The following is a 27,138-nucleotide window of genomic DNA, read 5'->3' on the forward strand; positions in this document are numbered from 1 at the left end:
GATGTGCACAACCACTCGTGTTATGTGAAATGTTTACATAATACATTGCCATGAAGTCGGCTGACACATAAAAGAATTAGTAATTTGGAACCCCGAGGAATCGACTTGAGCAAATGAGTTAGAAAATCAACTTTGTCCTTATTTTTATGAAAATGAGATCAGCGCATCGAAGTTATGTCAATGACGATTTAGCTTTCAAACGCTCTCCGAAGTCGATTCCTCCAGCTTCCAAATTACTATAATTGTATATTGTGTGTCTTTGTAAGAACATCCCTTGCGGAGGAAGTTGATTCCGAATATGAAGGAATCTATTTTAATGTGCATCCGTTCACTTGTACGGGGACGGGTTGAAGACATAATCAAATGGTGTACCCCTCAACAAATGTTGTATTGTGATATGGTTAACAATAACATAGTTACAAGCAGAAATAAAATAAAATGATATTAAGATATGGGACTTGATTTCAAATAATACACAGCGTACCAAATATAAAGAGTGCAATTAGCTTACCTAAAATGCATATTTGTCAAAAAACACCTAAAACATTTCAGTGGTATTTATCTATATTTTGCTACGCTTGGTTTTGGTCAAGTTGTCAAAATAGAGATATATTGACAATTGTCATTATATAACAACGATCTTTATGTGCATATGTCAAGACACGTAAACTGTCTAAATGTTTTTTACCAGTAATAAATAAAAACCGCTACACAACATTTCTGTTGTTCATGTTTCTTTAAACCTCCATTTAAATATATTTAAGACATCCATAGGGGTGTGGCACAGATCCCGAACCGTGCCAAGTCACTGTAAACACGAAACAAATGTGAAGGGTTTCATAGCTAACAAGCCTTTTTGTTTATTTTTCAGATATTGCTTAGTATAAATGTACACTGTAAAAGGCTTTAGACATTATACTCAAATGGAATGTATATTTGATTAATTTTTAGCCCACCATCATCTGATGCAACTTTTGATACTGATTGGATAAACAACATGGCCGGCAGGCAGCTACAATGTATCTTGGATTTTGACAGTGAAGGTTTGTTATGGCTATTTCTCAGACGGTACTGGAGGGATCTTTCTCAAATCTGATATGCAGGTTTTCCTTGGTCCGTCGTTGTGCAGGTTAACTTATGAGACTGATCAGATAAACAAAATGGCCGACAGGCAGCCATCTTGGATTTTGAAAGTGAATGTTTGTTATCGCTGTTTCTCAACACTTAGTTGAGAGATCTTTCTGAAATCTTATATGTAGATTCCTCTAGGTCCTGAGTTGTGCGTTTTTACTTTTGAGACTGATCAGATTAACAAAATGGCAGACAGGCAGCCATCTTGGCTTTTGACAGTGAAGGTTTGTTATGGCTATTAATCAGGAAGTACCAGAGAGATCTTTCTTAAATTTTGTATGTAGGTTCCCCTTGAATTAAGTTATGCATGTTTTCTTATGAGACTGATCGGAAAAACAAATCTTTGATTTTGACAGTTAATGTTTGTTAGTGCTATTCCCCAGGAAGTACTGGAGGGTTCTTTCTAAAATTCTATATGCAGGTTCCCCACTATCCTGTATTGTTCATGTTTACTTTTGAAACTGATCCGATAAACAAAATGGCCGACCAACAGCAATCTTCGATTTTTGACATTGAATAACTTCAGGGATTTTTCTCAAATTTGATATGTAGGTTCCCCTTGATCCCTCGTTGTGCATGTTATATTTTAAACTGATCACAAAAACGAAATGGCTTAAGGAAGAACTAAACAGATCTTTCTCATATTGCAATGATCGATTCTATTTCTTTCACATTAGGTACTGTACTAGTAAATATGTGAAATGACAAACTCACTTTGAAGGTTGTCTTCATACACATCAGTATTAAGTTCGATCAAAAGTTACCTCAAGGTGCATTTACTGTTAACATGACTCGATCAAACAGATTAAAGAAAACAAGAGAAAATATCGAACTGACAAAGAACTAATGAAAATGGTACAATGGTGGGCACCAATATCCATCTGGGATCTCTTGTTTAAAGTAAACTGCATCAGAAACTTTTTGATGCATTTTTATAACAAAATATCCATCAAAATATTTAAATATTATATCAAAACGTACCTCTGAAATAATTTTTCAGGAGAGTTCAATTATTGTTCTGGTCTGGAACATCCTTAAAGCCAAGGGCACTCAATTGTGTATAAACGGTGGGTGTGGCCCGCCTTGGGACAGAGCGGCGGCGCCCAATAGGTGAAAAAGAGGTAAACCTTTGAAATCCTTCGTCTACCATAGGGATTACGGGATTTCATCCCAAATTGGTCTGGAACATCCTTATAGCCAAGGGCACTCAATTGTGTATAAACGGTGGATGTGGCCCGCCTTGGGACAGAGCGGCGGCGCCCAATAGGTGAAAAAGTGGTAAACCTTTGAAATCCTTCGTCTACCATAGGGAGTAAGGGATTCCATTTTAATTTGGTCTGGATGATTGAGGATAAAGGGCAATCAATTGTGTATAAACGGTGGATGTGGCCCCCTGGGGGCAGAGCCCAATAGGGGAAATAGAGGTAAAACCTTTGAGGTCCTTCTTTTACCATAGGGGTAACGGGGTTTTATCCCAATTTTGTCTCCATCAAGTTGTCTAGAAGTGCCTGTTACTATTAGGGTGTATTCATTTAAACAAGATGGCCACCAGGCCGCAATCTTTGATTTTGACATTTAAAGTTTGTTCTCGCTATATCTCAAGAAATACTAGATGAATCTTTCGAAAATTTCATATGTACATAAAGTACCTACCATTGAGTATTATATCTTTACCTCATATCAAGTACTTTGAGTGCTACATCTTTGCCTCATATAAAGTACTTTAGAAACATATCCAGGTGAGCGATATAGGCCCTCTGGGCCTCTTGTTTGGATGTGTTGAAATGGGAAATCTATTTTATTAATAACCAGGAATGAGACAAGGTTTTTCTGTTTCTTGATTATTTGTTTACAAAATTAATGTAAGGATTATCATTTTTCGTCTATATATTTTTTTAAATTATGTGATAAGTTTACAAATGTGACAGGTGAATAAAAAAGCAATCACTGTCACAGTGTATAAATTTAATGCAGCATTCCGTTTTTGATGTGTGTTTAAACGATTCTAATCACACAAAATTAGTCTGGAAAAAAATCGTCAACAAATATGGCAGTTGCAGTCGTGTTTGCTCAGCTTTAGCGAACGCATAACTATATAAACTTGACTAAAGCGTACTCATATGGAGATCATTTGTAGCATAGATATCTATCTATCTCGATGTCATGCATCTTCGCTAGCCAAGGGTTGATCCGGTACGATCTACCTACTCTAGGTAGATCGTACCGGATCAACCCTTGGCTAGCGAAGATGGATGTCTTGTCTAAAAAATGATTTTAAGAAGATCTGGTGTATTCTGTCAAAGATATAAAACACAATAATAATGAAAAATGTAATATCATGTGTTTGTTTCATTCTTTATTCTGAAGCAAGAAATATTGCACAATTAACAACATAATAAGGTATTTAATTCAAAGCTTTACCAAAAGATACAACGTCTCATCTGTTCAAATGATAACTGGATTTGCCTCCAAAACAGCAGCCGACAATCAGTGAGCAAAATAAAGCATAAATATGAATTAGCTTAATTTTGTGAATGATGATAAACTTAAATTAAATGATAACCTAGCTGCATTTAGTACGTAAGAATTATCAAGTGTACTGGGAATTTATGGCATAAATTCATTAAAAGGACTCGCTGTGCAGAAATTTCCATCAATGTCTGTATAACTCATTCATATCATAAGTTATTTCAAAGCACTATGCACATGTATAGATTCGTGTAACCGGAACACTTGTGGCAACAGCTACGTCACCAAAAATCTGCAACGATACAGCTGTGTCATATAACACTTAAATAATACAAAGTGTGTTCCTAAATCACTACAGTTAAAAATCAGATTCTGCATCACCGTAAGTCAGGGTGACAGAGAAGTATTGCAGAAGTGTTTTAACTTTGTAAGAACCAAATATATATGTCACATCATACATAGTTTGTAGTTCTATTTGAATTTTCTCAAAATGTCGAGTGACTTAAAATCTCCGGAGTTTAAACTGTTTAAAATGTCTTGATTGCCCATGCATCAGTGTAGTATTCAATATAAAAATGCCCTTTTGTCTGATTTAACTTACTAATTTTATTTTACTGAATAGAAGCATCATTAAATATTGATTACCTTAATGTGACATATTCATTTTGTTTGACTTTTGACATTTCAATTTTAATCATACTCTGGAACTTCAGTAATCCAGAAAAAAAGATATTTCAAATCCAAAATATTTAAACTTTATAATTCCATAGACAGGGAACTGTAGCATACTGTTTGTTTTCTCAACACTAACAAGATCAACCCTTTTCTCCCAGTTCTGTATACACAAGGTACACTTGTCCCATATGTAACACCTATTCTGGATAACTATCCCATCCCATATCTACAGGTGCATTGAAAGGCTTCCAGTTGGAGAACATTACACTTTGGACAGGCACTGCATTAAACAAAAGTTTGACAACAAAATGTTGATTTTATATCAGCTGATGTTCTGAAATGAGACGTCATTTTGTCTCACAGAAATAACCGATTACTGATAATTTAACTTTTTCACCCCTGTGTAACTTTAGTAAACTTGATCATGCACTGATCTGAATAAGTCCATTATAGTCTACAGTGGTGAAAAGATTAAATTTAAAGTGAACCATTGGTATACATGTATCATATCAAAACGCTTGCCTAACTTGCACTTCAACCAGAACATCTACTTATTTTACTGTAACAGTGAAAATCACAATGTCTTTGTCGATTTTACCTAATTCCAGTATACAAGTAAGAGGTAGGACCAAAGTAGTAATTCATTATGTAGGTATAGGAAAAGGAAAATTCTAACTCGAGGTGTTGAAATTGTGATCAGAACCTTGATAAAGACTTGGTTCTCACCCAAATTCTTCACCCTCAGGTAAAATTTTCTCGTTCCCCTTATCTACGTACCTATAATAGGCTCTGTTACTGATACAGTAGACCGGGAACTTTCGTCCAGTCAAATTTTCGCCCTTTGTTGATAAAACACATGTTCTCCCTAGGCCAGTGTAAATTTCGCCTAAATATATAATTACTATATATTGCATGTTGAGTACTATAATATGAATTGTCATGATAAAAAGGCAAATAAAAGTTAAACTGCGATGAACATTTTCCGCTATACAGTATCCATAAGGCATGTCATAGTTTCTCTTGGTCCTGTAGCAACGCTATCACTGCTGCTGTAAAACACTAAATAAATAATCATCCCTACAGAGCCCTATTGGTATACCAATCAATAAATAACAGCACCACTCTCCCAGTTAAGTTGCAAGTACACTTAGCTGATCAAAAACAAAAAACAGTAAGCACTTTTTCCATAAATTACATCTCCAAGAGCAGCTTTGACACAAGAAAATGCATTTTTACAGTCGATATTTATTTCTGTTGTTAATGTTTTTTACAGTCTTACTGTATTTCTTTCGTTAATGTCTTTTTACAGTCAATCTGTATTTCTGTTATTAATGTCTTTTACAGTCGATATTTATTTCTGTTGTTAATGTCTTTTACAGTCATTTTTTTTCTGTTGTTAGTCATTGTACCAGTCTAAGAAGAGTAAAGATAGAGGCAACACGAGGAAGAAAAACAAAATCCACACACGTAATCCGGCACTGTTCTTTATGGCCTGTAAAGAGGAATGACGTCAGTAACTATTATAGTTTAAAAACACAAACAACGATACTGTACCAACTACGGCTGTGTACTCTCACCATCAGTGTTTATATTATGATTATAACTTAAGACCTCTCTAAATTTTGAACAATTATCGAAAGACTTCTCCATGCTTTATTTTATCAAGAGCAAAAAAAACCAAGTTTGATAGGTGGTACAAAGCTTTGCTTTTTACAATACCAATATTGATAACATTATTAATAAAAGAAATTATTTTGTCTTTAAAATGAAATGATGGTATTCTGTGTAAATGAAATTTTGTTTGTATTTTGACAATTTTATATTAAACAGGTCTAATGTCACCTGAGGAATGTTTGTGATCTTTGCCTAAGAACACTCTGAAGACACAATGGATCTCAGTGTGGAAATTACTAAAACTAAAACTAATACTATTTTTTTTTTTTTTAAATCCCTAAGACAGATTTTTCTTAAAAAAGATTCTTACCTCTCGAATTTCCTCGTTTCCATCCTTGATGTTTTCTGTAGCACCTACAACATTCTCTGCTATTCTGTCTATATCTTTGTCCTAATGGATAGAGTTATACAATGTATATTAAGGTAAATTAAAAGCAATTAAATTAAAATTAATTTATCAACAGAACACTGACTAGTGTTTACCTGGAAATGTTCGCCCAGTCAAACTTTCACTCTGCTCCTTTGAAATCCCTATTCACCAGTGTTAATTTCGCCTTTCACAATGAATAAGTAAGTATGTCAATTATGTTGTTGTCTTATGTTTGCTGTTATGATAAATTTGCCCCCATTCCAGAGGGAGAAAAAGGCGTAAATTAGACTGAAGCGAAAAATTCCCAGTATACAATATGCTGATCTATATGATTGTACATGAGACTTTAACATGTTGAACTGCTTTTACAAATGGAGATTTTGTTTTGAAACAGAAACATAAGAAGGATCAGTCCCCAATTTTCAACTTTGTGATGAAAATAATGTCAGAATTTTCCAAAATTTCCCAAAAAAGTCTATCTCTAAAAGAATTACTTGTTGTTGAATTTACTATAATTGGATTTTGAAGTGTATGATAAATACTGCATTAAGCTTTAGGATGCAGTAAAACCTGACTTTAAAGTACGGCAACATCATTTAAAACGGAACAAAATTATGTTATCCCTTTTCTTATACAAACTACTAAATATAACCTAGGTGTATTTTGACCTAGTGTGTATGCTCTCTGTCCCAAAGGTTGTCAGAGTGGTCAGGTTTCACTGTGTTTACCAATCCATGGACTGGTCAGTCAAACAAATAAGTTGAACTGAAGCGAATTGGAAATGATATCAAATAAAGCAAATGACACAACTGGTTCCTACTTTTAAAAAATTCCAAATCAGGACATTGTCTAGGGCTTAAAGCACTGGATCACTTGTGTGTTACCTGTCTTGATTCACCTGTAATCAACATTACATCAAAGGATGTGGTAGCAGGTCATTCTGAAACAGCTATAGTGCAATGGCATTTATATTAATGACCAGGTAGAGTAATTATATTTCCTTACCTTTTCTAGATTATATTTGATTATATTTCCTTACCTGTTCTAGATTATATTTCCTTACCTTCTAGATTATATTTCCTAATACCTGTTGTAGATTGTATATCCTTACTTGTTCTAGATTGTATATCCTTATACCTGTTCTAGATTATATTTCCTTACCTTTTCTAGATTGTATATCCTTACCTGTTCTAGATTGTATATCCTTACCTGTTCTAAGATTGTATATCCTTACCTGTTCTAGATTATATTTCCTTACCTGTTCTAGATTATATATCCTTACCTGTTCTAGATTATATATCCTTACCTGTTCTAGGTTATATTTCCTTACCTTTCCTTACCTGTTCTAGATTATATTTCCTTACCTGTTATAGATTATATTTCCTTATACCTGTTCTAGATTATATTTCCTTATACCTGTTCTAGATTATATTTCCTTACCTGTTCTAGATTATATTTGATTATACTTCCCTACCTGTTCTAGATTATATTTCCATACCTGTTCTAGATTATATTTGATTATATTTCCCTACCTGTCCTAGATTATATTTCCTTACCTGTTCTAGATTGTATATCCTTACCTGTTCTAGATTATATTTCCCTACCTGTTCTAGATTATATTTCCTTACCTGTTCTAGAACCTTTTCTGTGAAGATCTCCTGAAGCCGTGCTATCTCTACCACTTGTCCTTCAATGTGGCTGTGGAAAAAAATTACGTTAGTATTCCTTCATTTTGATTTGTCTAATGCCACCATACTTGTACAATTGGTACTTCAAAGTATTTCCGTACTACAGGTAAGTCAGAGATTCTTTACTAATTAAGAACATGAGTGGTGTCCTATTTTCTTTGTTTTATGTATATTGCAAAAAAGTGACCTTCAAAATATTTGAAATGTTTATTTTATTTCATCTTACCTAACTTCCTGAGCAAGGCTGTTCATTTCATCAAACAATGCCTGGTTCTCTCTCTCAAACTTTGAAAACAAAATAAAGGACAGTATACGATACAAATATACTTAATTGTGACCATCTAACGAACTAGCCATTCCAATAAAATTTATCTACAAATGAAAATTTCTTTACAAAATTTAATTTACATATCAATCAGGTAGTGTCTCTCCTCCAAGAAAATATTATATAATGCAATGTATGGTGCATAGTCTTTTACACATGAAACTGCCAGACATTCTATATTACTTACTTCATGAACAAAGCTTACTTCTGGTTATGTGAACCTTTGCCATTTTTCATGAGATATAAATAGATATATTTTTTGGCTCCAAATAAAGCACATTTATGAAAACGCCATCAATTTATATCATCAAAAAAAGTATAAATGTATTTAAAACTAATTTGTCCATTTTATATCTGGCCAGGATGAAGCATTTTCAAGAGTATTTGATAGGGCATCTGTATCAAGAGGAGTAACTCTATTATCAAGTTCCTACCATCTGAGCATCTTCTGGTGAAATATCGCTGTCATCATCGTTGAACATCGTATTCTCAGGTGGGAGAGAACTCCTGGATGACTTTTCTGATTCCATTGCTAAAATTTAAATAATGTCAGCTAGTTAATGTAGCAATTGATAATGATTTCTTAAGATAACATCAGTAATAGTTAATGGCACTGTAAACAATGTTTACATGGTCAAGTTAGACGAATGTTGATCATGAAAAAAAATGGATCAGAGTTTGAATCTGTTAACCCTTTCACCACTGTAGACCATAATGGACTCATCCAGATCAATGCATGGTAGAGTCTACTAAAGTTACATAGGGGTGAAAGGGTTAATATCAAACCATCGTTACCATGCCATTAACGATAACTCGTACTACATCATAACTGGTCCTGATCCAGTATGTTTCTTTGAATTGCTCATTTCTCTTCAATCTCAACAAAAAATATTAATTCACTTGTACTTACAAGATAAAATAAGGGGGAACAAATTCTGAAAGTGTAATTGACAACGTTTATACCATCCATGTTATTTTCTGTTTTTCTTTCTGTTTGTTCCTTTGCATCAAGTAACCCTTTTCTCTTCTTTCTTTCCGGCTCCAATTTAGAACTGAAATGATGACGACGATACTTATTTACAAAATATGTAAACAGTATAGTACAGAAAGAATGTTTTCTAAGATGATGAAAAATTAATATATAAATTCAACTTCTACTTTTGATATTTGATGTAAAGATGCTGTCAGTTTTTACATGTTTGAAGCAGTAAACATGGTGATAATGTTTTGGTTGACAGAGAGTTTCAACACCATGATGTTTAGATGAAATTTCTTCGTTTGTGTGTTTTGTACCATAAATCAATCAAATAATAACAGAAAAGTATTTGCAGATTTCTAATATGTGCTATAATATGAAATTAAGATAATACTAATTCTGCTAAAATATCGAAATACATTTTGCACTGAAGGATTTTTTTCTTGACAAATGTTCGTGACTGATAAATGATTGAGCAATTGAAACTGAAAGTTCTTATATCACTTTTTTTATTAAAACTCAGTGTGATCAACCAGAACATTTAATATTTCTTCAAATAGCAACAAATTTTGATAATATAGCCCATTTATCATATGAGTCAAAGGTCAAATTCAATAAAGTGACCTTTATGAGGTTCTAAATACAGATTGTGTGTTACTTCTCCAGCGAAATTAATCTGCTATATTATAACAAATAATGAAACGAGAAAAACGATACTCTTTGTAAACATTGTTCAAAACTGTGGAGAATCTTATCAAGCTTCATATATATCATGTATACAATGTATATTTATAATAGCACTTGTATTCTTGAAAACTCAGCAAATAAAAGTTTTTTACCCGTCCATATTAAAAACCTCATAAAAATCAATACATTTATAACTCATTCACCCCTGAAGACACATTTGAACTCTTCCAATTCAAACTTTGGAAAAGTTCATCATGAAATTTCAGGGGTGAACGAGTTAAGTAACATCCGTTTTATTAACATTTTACTGAGGTACAAGAGTTTTTTCTAAATCAGTTCTAATTGATGAAGCTATTGTAAACATCTGTCATTATTTTATCAAGATATTTTTAATGAGAGTTGGACTAGATATAACATCTAAAGAACACAATCTTAAACCATTTGTTTGGCAAAGAAGAATATAATTATAATTTTATAGAAAATTATAAAGTTCTGCAGACATGCTTAAGCTTGTTATACAACGGTATTGAGCATACATAGATAATTTGTTCTGACTACAAAGCATTCGATTACTTACATCCTTTTTCTATCAACAACTCGTTTTACTCGGACAGCTTTCTGTTCACTGTAAATTTTGCATACAACTGTCAACAAAAAATATATCGCTCAATTAATTACTGAACAATATGAAAGTTTGAAACACTAATTAACAGCAATATTGATCCCCAACCAGACTATGTTAACACATGGGGAGCAAGCTTCCATTACACAATAGGTTGTGTTGATATAAATATGGTTAACGTTTTTACCAGGTGATCCCTATGTACTTTGTGGTATAAGCCTCAATACAATCAACATGAGAATCATTCCAGTTATTAATGTATATGGGGAGTTAGGGAAGAAGTGGGGGAAGGGAAGCACTTATATTGGTGTTAGGAGTATAAAATAATTGAAAAAAAAATAAAGAAGAAAATGAAAGATTGGTTGCTGATGGTTGGGAGTGGGTTTATATGTCTCATAATTTTGCAAACTTTACTTTCTTTTTCACAAGATATTGAATTCATATTTTACTTAGGCAAGTCCGCTGTTATGAAGAATGATTGTTTGCAAGATGCTTTAATGAAGATTGATGGTCCATGCAAATTTATACAAAAAAATAAACACTACACAACATATACTAGTAGTAAATCATCTACAATGGCAGAGGCAGGGCCTTATCTCTAATGAGGAGAATTAGCGTTTCTGTTTGAAAATATTTCTAAAAGTAACAAGTCGGTGGGAAAATACAGTACAATTGTCAAATATAATACCATGATGACTTCACCTTTTAAATATTCCTCTATTAGACGAATAACTCCGGCTCTGTGATCTTTGACTTGGGGGTGGACCTTCTGAACTTCGGCTATAAATCATAAACATAAATATATTTTTTTTTATAGAATATGTCTTTCCTGTCGTATGTTTACTGGATTTATTCTGCAGGAAAGCCAAGAGGGCTCTTAAATTATATGACTCAAAATAGGTGGTGAGCTTACTGCAAGAAAATTAAACAGCATTACCCAGGGTAATAGGCATTTCTACTCAACTGCGTGAGTCTCTTGAGTGCTCACACTGGGCCTATACATTAGTGTGATCAATACATGTTTATAAACTTATTTCATAATTGTTGTAAAAGAATAAAGTTTAAAAATAAAATGCCTTACATTCAGTTTTGAATCTCATGATGGTTTCCCTACATGTTTTAATGATGTCCTGAGCATCTGTATCAATCTGATCTCTCTCAGCATCCGTCATCCTGGTAGCTTCCATAGTCACATGACTGAAATACAATAAAACCTCCATACAATGCCAATCTTTTAACTTGCTATCTCACCTACTGCCAACTGAGGTCAAGTCTCCCTTTTTTCTTACTTCTTTTCTCAACATTTCCTTGTCTCTCACAATAAATAATAAGATTTCATTTATATGCCAATTTCATCGGAACTTGCATACTGCTTATAATCAAACCCTTTTATAGTCCTAGCATTTCACAGGAGTTCACTAAGCACAAGTATATTGCCAAATTTAATTTTAATTTTTCAAAACCTTTTCTTTATACATATTGCCAAAACTCTTTTTAATTTTTATCTAAAATTGCTATAACAGTTCTGATTTTTCTTTAATATACTTCAACAATCAACTTGAATAAAAGGCACAGATTTTGCTCATGTGAGAATCGTATTTCCTCTACAGATTATAATAAACAACATTTTATAAAGAGCCCTATCTAGCTAGAATAAGCCACTCTAAAGTGCTTTAGTATATATTGACAAGGTCATTATATCTAAATGAAAACTATGAAATGGCCTTACATTAACACATAGTTGATATAAAAGCCGACCCGCTATTAGTGCATAGTAGTATTATGTTGTATTCTATTAAAATCTAGTTGAAAATAATACTATTGAGGTCGATATACAGATATGAAAAAATATGTAAGCCTCTGTGATTATGCAAATAACTCACCTGCCTGCGTTCACATACTCTTTCCTATGTTCCAGGAGAAAATCTTTAAGTCGAGTTATGCTGGCCACCTAGACAGATTTTAAAAAGACAAAATATTAATATTCAGTCTTCTCAGTGACCTCTAGTACAGACTAGAGTTAAGTTAGTTATTGAGTTCGTAATGACCCATCAGCAGCCAGAGAAGAGGTCTTTAGGGCCAATCAAAGGTAGATAAAACACACAAAAGAAAATGACATCTAACAAACAAAAAGATTGTTGTCAACCTGTGGTCGTGGGTGGATGCTACAGTGTCAGAGCTCAAGGTCGTACAATAAAACAGATGCTGCATTTTTCACTATAAGAATTAATGAGGAATATTTGGTACAAAGGATGTATGTTAATTGGCCTGTAAAATTTGAAACATTTTGACAACTCCAGTACCGGTGTTGACAACTCCTGTACCGGTGTTGACAACTCCTGTACCAGTTTGGAGTCAGACCTAGACTCCCCAATTAAATTGTAATGCACATGCTCTTTTAATATGCAACAATATTTAAGCATTGAACTGCTTTCAGTTGGCATTCATATTGCCTATGAATGACAATTGAAAGCAGTTCAATACTTATATTTACCATTTTCGGAATTTGGTCATCTCAATGCATAGAACAGCCATCAATCAGGAGTATCCAACAAAACAATTATGACGTTATAATTCCGTCTTTGCGTATTGCAGAGTTATCTTCTCTTGAGAGCAGGTATTGATTGTTACATCATTTGTTTGTGAGAGTAACGTCATCAATTTTTGAGAAAACGACGTAATTTTCTCACACAAACCAATGACGTAACAGTCAATACCTGCTCTCAAGATAAGATAACTCCGCAATACGCAAAGACAGAATAATGATGACGTCAACCATCGGTCCATGGCATTCATAGCCTACATGAATGCCAACTGAATTTGGTATATAGTGGCAATGCCATTCGATGGTAAATATTAATGGTTCACAACACTTTCTGTAGCATAGCTAAGCATTGATCTTCAACTCAGGTGGTGCATACCTAGTCAGCTATGGCTTTTATTTTTATTTATTTTTTTATTTTTTTACTGGATTCAAATTGGCCATGCACATAAATGTATAAACTTAATATAAAATTGAACTTAAAGTACAAGAAACGTTTACACACGTCTTAGTCTTAAATCAGAAGATAACATTATGATGCCATTTCATGTCTATATTTGGTAGGAAATGCACCATTCTGCATTTTGGAATACAGCCAGATGTGTGCTTTGTGCATGTATGTTGTACGATTCAATCACAGGGGTTCGTTACAAATGTCTGAAATACACATATGCTATACTGGTATGGGTAGTTAGACTACAGACTGATGTTTCGTCCTACACCACATGCACTTAGTATATCACTAAAGGTCACTCTAAAAAAATATACAAGAAACCTTTCAGGCTAAAAACACTAGTAAGAATGTCTTTAATAACCAAGTGATTAAGGTCTGGAACAGTCTACCCGAGGAAACTGTGTCGTCAAAAACACTTAATGAGTTCAAGTCCAACTTAAACACCTGTGGAGGAATCACCCCAGGAAGTTCTGCCCTTCCTTTTATCATTAATGAATCACATGGAAATCTCTAACATTACATGAAAAGAAAAAGTAAAGATTACCATTAAAATGTTAGTTACTCCTTATAGTATAATTAAGGGTATATACATATTTATTTTAAATCATTCATAAATTAATATAATAAACAAGTATTTACGATAAAATATAGTGTAAAAGCTTGATACATTGTAAATAGTTTTAATCCCTGCGCAACCGGAGTCCGTTGCTGGAAGGCGATTCTGCTAGCAACATATCAAGTCAGAAGAGGACATTTAGACGTCTCCACAAGCTCAAGCTTCCTATCGACGTTCAACAACAACAGCACACATAAACATATGTGCTGTGACCCATACCAGTATAGCACATGTGTATTTCAGACATTTGTAACGAACCCCTGTGACTCAATGACATATCATGTGAGAGATTATGAAATGACAACGTGTATCCATATCAATAAGGCTACTTCAAACTTAACATTGGTAATCGGTAGCATCAGTACCCAACCTGATGATGCAACTGGTACCATAACTGAAATAGTATTCTACGTTACCATTTCCTTTGCTTTTTGTTCAAAATCTCCTTTCAGTTTTGACACAGGGAAAATGGAAGTAGACGAGTTGTTTTTCTTTCCCCCATTTGTAAAGTCGCCAAGAACCTTGTTCCTTGACTTCACCGTCTTAACTGTCGCCTTGAAAAGATTCGTTACATCAGCCATTCTCTTTGGAGGTTTTGACGTGTTTTCTCAACCGGAAGTGACCTAAAGTTGTATACGTAGTAATAAATCCAGTACAGGATATCAAAATACAGTCAAGGAGAGGGTAGTTACTGTGAGCGCCATTGAGCGGTATCGCCAACCATGCAATATTAACACTTCAAAACCACAAACATAAGGGAACAAATTAAAGAGACATCAATAATTATTAATTTATAATTTTGGATACTGTATACAACACTTCAGCAAGGCTTAGTTCTTCTTCTTAGCTGTCCAAAGGCTCCATCAATGGTGATGTTTAGCCCTTGGGACCCTGTGCAGAGGCGTGAAAAAAGGGGATTATTAACAGTGATTAGTATTTTTGTTTCGTTTTTGTGCAGAGTATAAGATTAATTATAAAAGTTAAAAGCTGGCTTATGTACTAGATTATAAGGGCTGCATTAAGTTCATAGGGTATGTGTGCAATGAAGTCCTCGAGTGTTGTGGATTGTACTGCTGCTATGGGAAGGAGATTCCATTGTGTTAATATTATGTGGGAAGAATGAATATGTGTAGGTGTCCTTTGTAGCAGATGTGTTTGTATGCATAAGGATGTGCATGTTTGGTTTGAGGGTCTACGGGTGCGAATATATATGTTGGGTTTATTGCTACGAGTTGGTGAACTATTATTGATACTAATAAGAAGGGTTATCAAGTTTGTTAAAAACCATCAGCTTTCAAGGTCACAGGCGCCAAAATTGTTAAAACCTCCAAGCAACTTCATCTAAATAACCAAGAGGACAAAAATGGATAGTTTTTGATTCTAGGATGAATGTTATCAAGCTTGTTCACATAAATAACCTCGACCCACTTTCAACTTTAAACGACTTCTTTTGAACAATCAAACGACATCGGGTGATACTATTTGGCAACTAGCATCGCTAAGGTGGAGGGCTTTTAGATTGTTAAAATGACTAATCTTTACCCACTTCAAAGGTCACTGGGTTCAAATTAATCTAAGGCGTCTAACAAATCCTGTTGAATAACCAAGGGGTATAATATGATCACCAAGGGGTGATAATATTTGACCAAAAGCATGCATGGATGAAGGGCTATCAAGTTTGATCAAATGAATGACCTTGGTCCACATAGGTAAACTTTGATTTATTTTTTAATAATCAAGAGGCCTACAGGGATAACATAACTGTTCACAGGATCAACCTTGACACACTTTCAAGGTCAAAGAATTATTTTACTACTCATCACTCCAGCAAGATTGTTTCCTAGATTGTTCGTAAGTTTATGTAAAGAATTTGTTAACCAGTAACCTTCAAACGGAGTCAATATTATTCATGCATTTAAACATATTTGATACATCTGTCCCGTTTCTCATTTTCTGAAGTTTAACTTAACATGCCGTGAATGTAAGTCAAGGTCATACAAACCTAATACTCGTCTACCACGCACACTACAGGCCTTATACCCAAAATTTATCTTTCCAGGGAGGTTTTGAGTGAACTATTTACAAAAATAATCTCCCTAGGTAGGTGGAAGATATAAAGCTATACGTTAGGTATTCAAAAAATATATCCAATATGAATGTTCTACCAATTGTGTCCAAGACAGCATGGCAACGGTCTTACATTTTGAGAATGTATGAAATCTCTGCTAATGTTTTTTCACCTCTTCAAATGATGAATTTTGGAATATAATATCATTGATATATCCTAATAGTGCCCCTGAAGGCCATGATATTGAAAAAAAATATTTTCACAATATTTAAATCATTAAAAGAAAAACAACACATAATATCACAATTAACAAATTTTAATAACAGCTTAAAGAAATCCAAACTTTAACATAGCACATTGAATTGTGCCTGCATTAATCTTATACATGTTGTCTTGATTAGAGAGTATTGACAATGATGTCCATTTGGTACAATAAATAACTACTCACTTATTTACACATCAAACTTTCTGATCTACATGCATCATGTGTCTATGTGGATAAATGAACTGACATATAAATGTGTCTAACTCAGGATAACTGCAGAGTATGAAATTTCTTGCTTTACCGACAAATAAATTAATTCATTACTGTACTGTCAATGGTGTTAGGTGTAAGTGTCAAGCACTTGATGATATCACCTTTAATATCATCAGAAAGAGTAAAAATCTGCATTTCATCTACAAAACCAATATTGCTGATGTAAAACAGAAATCAACTGTTTTTCTAGCATCTCATTTACTTATGAACTGTCATTAAAAAGATATATTGTTGGTGAATTAATATAGTAATTACAGAAATAGACATGTTATTTGTTCACTGGAAATATTTTGGTTTATATGATATTAAACAGTAAGTTCAGTGTCAGACCCCAGTGACCCCAATGATTTATTTAGTCAGGTTCTAACAAACCTATGTGTGTAAATGCTGTTTACAACTATCTTCAGCTTTCACCATGATACAGAAAGTAAAGCAAGGAATTCTTACCACTGTTTAACAGTTCAGACAGTATTTTATCAAGACTTGGGACAACAATAAATAATACTGCAATTACAGGCATGAAGTACATGTACTGGAAGCAAAACATTCACAACAATGACAACTGTATTTAATTTCAAGTCCAGATCATTCTTATATAGCAAGCTTATTTCAATACCAATTATGTCATTCAAAAAGTGAAAGTACAAGTTGGATGTTATGAATCTTATTATTCAAACACAAAATCATTATTTTTTTCTTTAAAATTGTGAAGATATAAGCTTTAGAATAATTTAAACCGTTAGTTATTGCAAAATCTATGAAACTTTTACAGGAATAGTTCAATTACACAGTATCAGCATTTACTACTTTCAATACATGAAGTAACACTATCCTAGATGTAATTATATGAGGGGAGCAGGGAGTCACTTTTATCATTATGTATGGGTGATAGGCTCTGCAATGACAGCTTACCAGTAAATATGTACCTAGGACAGGAAAAGAACTATTGTGGAGAGTTGGGCACATATGAAGTGTATTCTGACTCCAGCTCCAGCAAAATTGAAACAAAAGGTCTCAAAATTCATGCCATTTTGAAAAATGAAGCTTTTCCATCATTTACAATGAATGTAACTCGTCTCAACAAAATTTAAGAAATCTGTACACAGCAGAATGCCAGCTTCCTCCCTGTGTGGAAAATCATTTGGAATTATGCAAGTTTTTGTTTCTCCTTTGAAAACAATTAAAGGACTTAATCACATTGGTTTGTAATGGTTAGACTTCACAGTATATAAAGGAGGCGATTTATCTCTTTATAAACAGAACTAGAAATTATTTCATTGTACTGTAATAACAAAGACTTTGGGCCTGTACGTACAATACAATTTTATGAAACTGACAGAAATCTGATTTACAGAGTACTTTGTAACATGTAGACAACTCCGATAATAATGCAGCTTGTAAAATAATATTTAAATTGTCAGATAAAACACTTGTTACAAGGTATCAAAATTGACATCATTATATGTTAAGTAAAAATGAATGCCTAATTATAAATTCATGTTTCTGATCAAAATGTCTCACAACCAGATTATGTTAAAAAAAAATCCTAGAACAATTCCACCCTATAAGATCTAGGGATACAAATCCATGTGCTATAAAAACAGATTATGAACATTTACCAGTATCTTTTCTTTCAATACAGGTACTGTTCAAATGGTTTCTCTTTGGTGACGATTAAGCTATAGCAGTTTTGTTTGTGCTATCACCAGTTATCAAAAAGTTTAACACATGCAAATCTTCACTTTTACATATTGCTGTATTTTTTTTTCTAAATTAAAGAAATACTCAACTTCACAATGACACTCGGAACCAGGAACAATGCTCTGTATCTTTTCACTTTTCGTTGGACATAACATGGATGACATAAATACAGTCATATTAATCTTTCTGTATATCTGACTTCTCACAAAGAACAACTTGACAGTAGGTGAGATAGCTTACACATGCATACACAGGCAAACCTGATTAGTACAAACACAGAAACAAACCCTCAGGCCAGCCTAGCCTGAAGGAACAGATGTTGCTCATCCATACAATTATCATCATAACTCTTGTACATGGATGGTCTGAACGGGAATTTCTGATGGAGCCGCCACCATTCTGTGTTCAATTTGTCCATTTCTCTGATGTCCATACTCAAATTTGATCCTCAGTTCCCCTATCCTAGTCTTTGGAAGGATGTCAGGTATCCATTCTATGATGAACGGTGTTGGCTCCTTTTGGTCTGATGTGGAACTTCCTGTATTGATAAATCAGTTAAATGAAACCACGTATTCTAATCCTCTAGACCATAGTAAATGAAATTTGAAAACACAAATATATTGACCCACACGGATAAATATTGCAACAGTAATGCCAACATGAAATTTTCCAACCCACAAATTAAAATGCATTTCAAAAAACATTTTTCAACAATCAAAATATTTTCTCTTCAACAGAAATCAATTTTGGTAAGTTGTAGATATGGATAGATAGATATAAAAGATATCTGTTAACACCTTCGTAATTTAACACCTTCATAATTTAAGACCTTCATAATTTAAAAGTTGTTTTGTGGCTCCATGGCATATTTAATGTACTTTACTTCAGATATCTGGAATATCTCATTCAACTCAGTAGTCCAAACAGCAGTGATTTGAGGTTATACAGTACGTATCAACAGAGCATACTAACCAACTTTGAGGTAGGTCTTCAGCTCAAATGGCCTTATGGGCATAGGACTCTTCCCTTTAAAAGCCTCGTCTATGTTTTCCACTTCTACCTTGGGAACTTCATATAAGTCATAGGTTCCATCTCGGTTTTCCACAAAGTTCCTGGTGATGTCCAAGGGCATCTAAGAGAAAATATCATTAAAAATTAAAACTCATTTAATTAGCATGAAATTTGCAACACAAGTTTTCTGTATTCACATAAAAAATTACATCAAATTTTTAATATCCAACATGGCTGACATAGTTTATTTACAACGGTTTTACTATCCTAAGTTCGTATTAAATGACTACCACATATCTATTAACTAAATATTTAATTAACAACATGTCACCTTTGAAGGGAAGACCTAAGGAAGGATAATGGGCTATATGTGGTCTATTACCCTGGTGATTTCTTAATTCCTCAAAGGAGTTACCTCCCCTACACCAATGACATGGATATATGTATTTGTACTGGTTTCCAAATTTTAATTTCATTATAAATTATATATGTAATACATATATACTGTCAAAATGCATCTCCACATTTATATGGAGAGAACTTAGGCCTAGCCTGTTCTATCCCTTTCATGTATCATCTTTGAATACAATTTTATGAAATGAAAAGTTTAAGATATATAGGCTAATATTTGTTGTTGATACTAGAAATATCGCATCATATCAAGGCACAAATAAATAATGTAAGTCCAAAACAAGTAATTTAAAGGACTTCAGCCATGGACAAGTCTGCACTACACTTGTTGCAAATATCCACACATCAAACTAGCAAAAATAAAAGTGTGGTCTCCAAATATTTCAAACACAAATCTTTCATCATTGACCTTTCTACAAATGATTTCAGTTTTAATGCAAAAGAATTTTACTCACATTGGAGACCTAATGCTTTCTCATGATACACCTGGGTTGATGCACTAATTGATCAAATACAAACTTTAATTTATTTAACAACAATTATGAAACAGGTTATTTCAACTTATATAATCACTCTTGTCGGCCCGGATGTTAGCGCATGGGGGGTCTTAGTGTGGAAGGAAACCGGAGTACTCGGAGAAAACACACGTGGTTGGGCAGGTGACCCCAACCTTCTCACGTCCGATCAGGGGAAATCGAAACCTGGCCGCCTAGGTGAAAGGCAAGTGCGCTATCCACTGAACCACCTGACCACCCGTGCACCACCCGACCACCAGATTTAATGCTATAATCCCCTCCAGTAGTACTGGTGGAGTACAAACAAGGTAAAAGGTTTTATCTGGAAATAATTTTGCACATGCACTCTAAAATATTTACCGTTTGTGTGTCAAAGATCTGTTTGACGTGTACAATGTTAGTGATATGCCACGTGTATTTTGTGAAGGTTCCCAGCGGGAGAGCATCCTTGCGTACAAATCCTGTTGTGAAATTTGGAAGTCGTTTCTTTCTGTTTCCTACTGAAATTCTTTGCTGAAGACAGTCAAAGAAGACTTGCGGAGCATGGAACACCAAGGGATCTGGGTTCCCTGTAAAAAAGACATCAGGTATATTCATAGCCCAATAATTGAGAGCAAATTAGCAAAATACCTGCACCACATGATTTTAATACCTAAAGGTTGTGTATAAGTCCTGTTGTTTAAAATAGACTGAAATTTTATGGGAAACGTCAAAATCGTAATAGGCAAAGATGAAATAATACATTATATTTACATTTTTGGTCTGGTTGAGGAATAAACCAAAAACTACATGATCTTAAAAAAACAAAATATGTGAAGCCAAAATAAAGTGAAATAAACTTGTAGAAATGGCATACCATCAAACTGATAATGCATTGTCTGGTTTACTCTCTCTGTCACACTTCCCAGCCACTGGTAAAATGACACCATCACCTCAGACTCTTCAATAGCAGACAGTGTTGCTGCAAAAATAGAAAAGAATGTGACCAAACACTGAATTCTCCATATAAATCGTAAATTGACAAATGCATGTCACATATTAAACATGAAAAGATATATTTCAATACTTTTGACTTGTTTCAAAAAGAAAATTTTGCAACAACACATAACAATAACCCTTCCTTAGTCGAATTTACAACCAGTCCAGCTGTTTTCAACCGATACCTTCAAATTTGCCTTAGTTATTGATAAATGTACCACACATACGGATTTATCTTGTTCACTTTATGATAAAGCTGCTATTCTGCTATACACTGTAATAAAATCCATTACGATGTCACACGGAAGACGATGGTGTTGTGGTATTTTACATGCATTTCTTTTTAACAAAATGTGTCACTTCAGCAGATATATTGATACAGGTGATGAAAAAAATATTTGAAATTTGATCAAACATGAAATGAGATCTTGTTTCAGATTCTCTATAAAAATTTGGTGACAAGCTTTCATTTGATAAATGTACCAATTCCATCACTTTTTTTTTCAAACCGGAAAAAACATATGAAACTATCCAGTGTAATTATACAAGGACATTTAAATACATAGAAAGTGTTTACCTGTACCTGGCTTTTTGGCATTGGGAGTGGCTGGTTTGTTCTGCAGCTGGACAGCTTTGGAAGGACTAGCTTTCTTTGGACTAGGAGGTGCAGGCGTGTTTCCCTCTTGTAATGTCAACAGGGCATTACTTGCTTGGACTGAAATAACCAAGTGGTTCATTTGAAGGCTCAGTAAGAAATGCAATTTGATAAGTGATGAGTTTTGTAATATCAAAAGCCATAAATATGAAAATATTTATACATGGAGCAAATTTGAACAAAGTCACATATTTTGTTCCTTAGTAAGGCATATCATGTAACAAGTTTTGACCATATAATTTATGTCCTTTAGGGATTCTTTAGGAGTTTAATATTTAAAAAAATAATATATTTGATCTTTTTTCTTTCAGGAAATGGTCAGCAGATAGGTTACTTAATGGCCAGAGTTTGGTGCTGTAGATTGTGATTTTGTGACATGTTAGATGTCGCATGAAAATACAAGCTTTTCAATAGTTTTTGATTTTTTTTAAAGATAACTTGTAAAAAAAGGATATTTTGGAGAGATGGAGCCTAAATAAGCCCTGCGTTGCATGCATTAATATTTATTTACACCTGTTCGCAAAGGTCATTTTGACAAATTTATATATACACATTTATGCTGAAGTACAATGCAGAAATTTCAATAAGACATCCCGGTGAATAAGTACCTAAGTACACAGCAATAAATTGCAACAGTCCCTTAATACAATTTCAAGCTATACTGGGTGTCTAGATATCATATTATTGATTGTATTTGTTTTTTAAACTCTCCATGAATCTGGTATCTGCCATCTACCTAATGTATCATCTTTCTTCTGTTTCTTCATCACTGGGGCCAGGAGATCCTCCTCTGCCACTACCACCTCTAGCGTGGTCGGGTCTCCTGTGTCCAGTCCAGTGTCCTGAGCCTGATAGATGGTCACAATCTGACGTTCAGGGGACGGGGCAGACTCTGTAACTGTTCAAAATATTAATACTTTTATGACTATTGAACACAACAATTATGTCTACTAAACTATAACCAGAAAATTCAATGTTCTCACTAAAAGCTGAATGTCGGCAAAAGAAGCATGCTATTCGTCACTTTGAACAAGCTATTTTTTCAGAATACATATATATATTTAGACCTTGTACTTGTACCTAATTTATATGATATACATATAATGTTCCCCACGCCGTGCCTCTAAATATTCATAGGAAACTTACATATCCAAGTATATGTTAAGGGTTGGAACTCTGCATATAGAGCTGGCATGAAACCTGACTTCAGTAGATAACACTTATCTTTCCAAAGATACATGAATATATAGCAAGTTTGACAAACTTAGGTGGAATAGTAACAGTTATTGATCAGACAAAATAATGTTAATCCCCAGTCTGAGTGACTATACCATGATAATCATATGTAACATTTTAATTTATAACATCCTGAAAAATACAAGTTTATATAAAGGATATTGCAATTTTTAGGAAAACGTAGATAATGATGTGTTGATAAAAAATGGTAATACATACAAGTATCAACTCCTGTGGAGTCCATGTTGATGTAATACTCAAATTCTTCAGCAAGCTTCTCATCACTAGCAAATGCACACACACAAGCATACAGATGGACACATCGTCGTAGTATATCATCTTTTCCACCAGCTTTGGCATTCTGAAGTAAAAATACAATGTTGTTATCTTTAGCTGCATGTAAAGTACGCTATAGTACACTCGACACTTTATATACAATTGTAAAAAGCTAACTTTTCATGTATATATCGGCTCGGCATGTGGGTAGTACATATACATGTATCTAATAGTACACCCCTGCGTTTTGTATCCACAATTATTTTTTTAACTTTTGGTAGAGCTTACAGAACCCAACAAGATTGAATTTTGAGTTGTATCAAAACTCAATGAGTCAAATTTTTATTTCATTCATTCATTTAGAAACTTAATCTTGAAAGTTTAAGAAAAAAAATAAAAATTGAAATACTAAGTATATATATACAAATTATTTTTATTAATAACTTAACTGTTGAATAATTTTCCCATTGAAAGTAACCACTTACTCTAAAAGCTTTGCAGCTACATTGGAATTTGTGTTCTGGCTGGGAACGATTTCTTGAAGTTTCAAATAATGAAAAGTGTAAGAATCCAAGGGGCTGTTTTGTACTTGCTTTACATTTCACAACCATAATATTCTTGGTCACTCTCTGTACAAGAGGGCCAGTTGTCTCTGTGGCCAGAAGCCAGATGGCTTGTTTGGTATCATTTGACACTTGTAGAGAGTTCAATACAGAATTTTTGAGTGTCAGGGGATGAGCCTCCTGGTTGCAGTCAATGGCAGCCTTTATATGGGGACATGCATCCTCTTGAGTGCTCAATGGACTGCTGTGGGAGCAACTTTCAACAAAGCATCTTGCATTCTGAGACAAAATTGTCGGATCAACCACTTGGGCTGGATTTCCATCAAGGTCTTGAACCAAAGGTAATTGAACAAAGCCTCTGTAATCTGGACCACGATCTCGCAGTCTAACTGAGAAAACTTGAACAGTGGACCCAGTGATAATCTTCACGGCATCAGCACTATGGCCTCTCTTTTTCTCTTTTTCCTTGAAGACAACATCACACGTTTTGTTCTTACAGCTGATGCCTCTGGTTCCATTGTAAGTCCCACATTTAGGACATTTTCTAACACCTCGCAAAGTTGGCTTGCCAAGATCTTCGAACAAAGTTTTCAATTTGTCTGGTGTTGTCATTCTGCAGTAAAAAGAAAAACAATTGCAATTTTATTATTTCAGTTATAATATAAATATGAAACACCATGTATTCACACGTACATGGTTCCACACAGTATAGCTAAAGTTCTTCTAAATCTGACAGTCAATTTTCTGGTAACAATTGTTCCTGCACCATAAAACAGTATGTTTTTAATAATTAACCTGTCATATATCATTTTTATTAATAATAATTTATACCCGAGGACAAAGCAATCTGCGATGAATTAGATTTAGGATGAAACAACCTGTTTACATTACATAAATATATGTAATTCGAATTGAATTTTGGGCAAATTAAAACGACCTGGATTCCAGAATACAGTTGCTTTCCGTAATGTAGCCCGCGTTTACCCTTGCCCCGACACCAGACTTAGATATTTTGACAGATAGATGTCTGGTGTTGGACCAGAGGAAACTCGGGCTAACCATAATGCATTTACATGACAATCACATGAATAGGCCGACTCTCAGATAATTTCTGGTTAAACATATATGAGAATGGTTATACTAAAAGCACAAGTCATGCTGAAGTTAAAACTCGTGGTGGTTTTTATTCCCGTAACCAGAACGACTGGTAACGCCCAAAACCCGGTTGTGTTGTTATGAATGTGGCCTCAAATGTAGGCGATTGACTACGCATATTTTGGTCTGGAATAAATTATTGGGTATACCTTAGTCTATTGAATGCACAGACAATGTACTGTATTGTTCCTCTTCTTTGATTCTGTTACAATCGTATTCCACTACACAAAGGTAAGAAAGCAAACTACAATTGTTCAATATCGGCCTATATTGCTGTCTGCTGCTCGCTAGCTTTCCGCCATGATACCTGTCTCCTCTAAAGGCGGTCAAGACGAAGCACGTCATTGGTTGAGTGATGACACATGATCTGTGGGAACTTTTGATTGGTGAATACCTAAGAAGGAGGTCAATCTTTTAGTTCCGGGTTAAGCTCTTACCGGGGAAAACTTTTTTAATTTCTTGGTCGTCTTAACTTTTTTCCATGAAATTAATTATATCGATAAGCTAATATATTTTGTGAAAAATGTTCCAAATTTAAATTATGATACTTTGGCATATAGTAAAACATCAATACAAATAAATCTACGCAGAAACCCTTTTTTGGTGGAGTGGGAGGGGGTACGGGGACGGTGGGAGGGACTGTTATTTTTAGTATCATTTATAGATCTAGTACTGTTTACTTTTACTTATGGGCGGGCATGGATGGGATGTGATGTTACTTTTAGTTCAGGTCTGAATACAAATACCTTCTAAGCGGAACCAGATAAGTCGACACAACGTCACAAGAATGTTACAGCTGTACATTTGGACCTAAACGAAGGTGTTCAGAGTAATTTTACATGTTTTAGGGGTGTATATCGAGTTTCGGTAAAAATGGCATCCCCAATGATCATTATATTTACCGTGTATATAATCACGGACTTAGATAGACTAATCTAATTTCGTGATATAATCATTGGGGTGTCATTTTACCGAAAGTCGATCTAAACCCCTAAAACATGTAAAATTACTCTGGTCCAAATACAGTTGTAACAAATGCTCGGGTCCCTGTACGTGCTTAGATAGTCTAGCAATGAGGAAATATCGATTCTGAAATAAGTGGTGAATGAATGCAACAAATCTTAAAGCTGTAGCAGTCTTATATAGAATTTTTTTTTTAAAAAAATGGGCCGAACTTGCTTCCTATACATCTACGGGCTATGGTCCGCAATTAAAAAAAATCGGGTCTAGAAGTAAAAACAAACAAAAAACGATCGGGCCTAACGTCACGCTACCACAATTGGTACACTACCCAAATTGGTACACGGTCAGAAAATTGTTCGAATAGTACTTTAAAATTAAATTTGAGCATTTTCCATTAACAGTATAACAAAATAGACATTTAACAGCATTTCTGCCGAATAGTTTTGTTTTCAGGAACATTTTAAGAGTACACGATGACTTCAAAGTAAACATATCGGAAAACCAGTAAAAACGACGTACGTCGACGAAACTTTGGAGGATTTTCAAGGGGTTAAATATAAGCATGTTTAAATGTTGATTTCTGGTCCTTATATTCGGATAATATAAAAGTGAATATATACAATTATAGTTCAGTGTGGTATCTATAAAAGCAATATATTTTGTTGTAATCGGCACATCAACTTGTAGAAATATAAACAATTTCCATAGCCTGTGATATGGTGTACCAATTTGGGTATTATTTACGGCCGAAAAACGGACGAAATCTCACTCCGAGTTTAGCGATCTATTTTCAAAAATAAATTACTTAGATATAAATCTTTTCCTGAAAATGAACCACC

General features: G+C 34.1%; 2 protein-coding genes across 3 annotated transcripts; both read right to left on the bottom strand.

The window, feature by feature from the left end:
- Nucleotides 1–5,657: 5,657 nt before the first annotated feature.
- Nucleotides 5,658–14,852, bottom strand: LOC110451718 (syntaxin-18-like). Its single transcript, XM_021499865.1, has 11 exons — nucleotides 14,646–14,852; nucleotides 12,501–12,568; nucleotides 11,699–11,814; nucleotides 11,320–11,397; nucleotides 10,573–10,639; nucleotides 9,296–9,384; nucleotides 8,767–8,864; nucleotides 8,234–8,292; nucleotides 7,948–8,017; nucleotides 6,260–6,340; nucleotides 5,658–5,767 (listed from the first exon to the last, which is right to left on the bottom strand). The coding sequence occupies exons 1-11, from the start codon at nucleotides 14,808–14,810 to the stop codon at nucleotides 5,672–5,674; spliced, it is 987 nt and encodes a 328-aa protein (XP_021355540.1). The 5' UTR covers nucleotides 14,811–14,852; the 3' UTR covers nucleotides 5,658–5,671.
- Nucleotides 14,853–16,603: 1,751 nt separating this feature from the next.
- On the bottom strand, nucleotides 16,604–25,667 carry LOC110451720 (uncharacterized protein C2orf42 homolog). 2 transcript variants are annotated; one of them, XM_021499867.1, is made up of 9 exons: nucleotides 25,486–25,667; nucleotides 24,104–24,794; nucleotides 23,562–23,703; nucleotides 22,843–23,004; nucleotides 22,035–22,166; nucleotides 21,330–21,434; nucleotides 20,834–21,042; nucleotides 19,509–19,668; nucleotides 16,604–19,074 (listed from the first exon to the last, which is right to left on the bottom strand). In XM_021499867.1, exons 2-9 carry the CDS (start codon nucleotides 24,791–24,793, stop codon nucleotides 18,878–18,880), a joined length of 1,797 nt encoding a protein of 598 aa, XP_021355542.1. In that variant the 5' UTR covers nucleotide 24,794; nucleotides 25,486–25,667; the 3' UTR covers nucleotides 16,604–18,877. The 2 variants fall into 2 exon arrangements, with proteins under 2 accessions (XP_021355542.1, XP_021355541.1); XM_021499866.1 differs by having other exon boundaries at nucleotides 22,029–22,166.
- Between the last annotated feature and the right edge of the window lie 1,471 nt (nucleotides 25,668–27,138).

The sequence above is a fragment of the Mizuhopecten yessoensis genome, unplaced genomic scaffold, assembly GCF_002113885.1.
Source record: "Mizuhopecten yessoensis strain PY_sf001 unplaced genomic scaffold, ASM211388v2 scaffold6169, whole genome shotgun sequence".
Classification (NCBI taxonomy): Eukaryota; Metazoa; Mollusca; class Bivalvia; order Pectinida; family Pectinidae; genus Mizuhopecten; species Mizuhopecten yessoensis.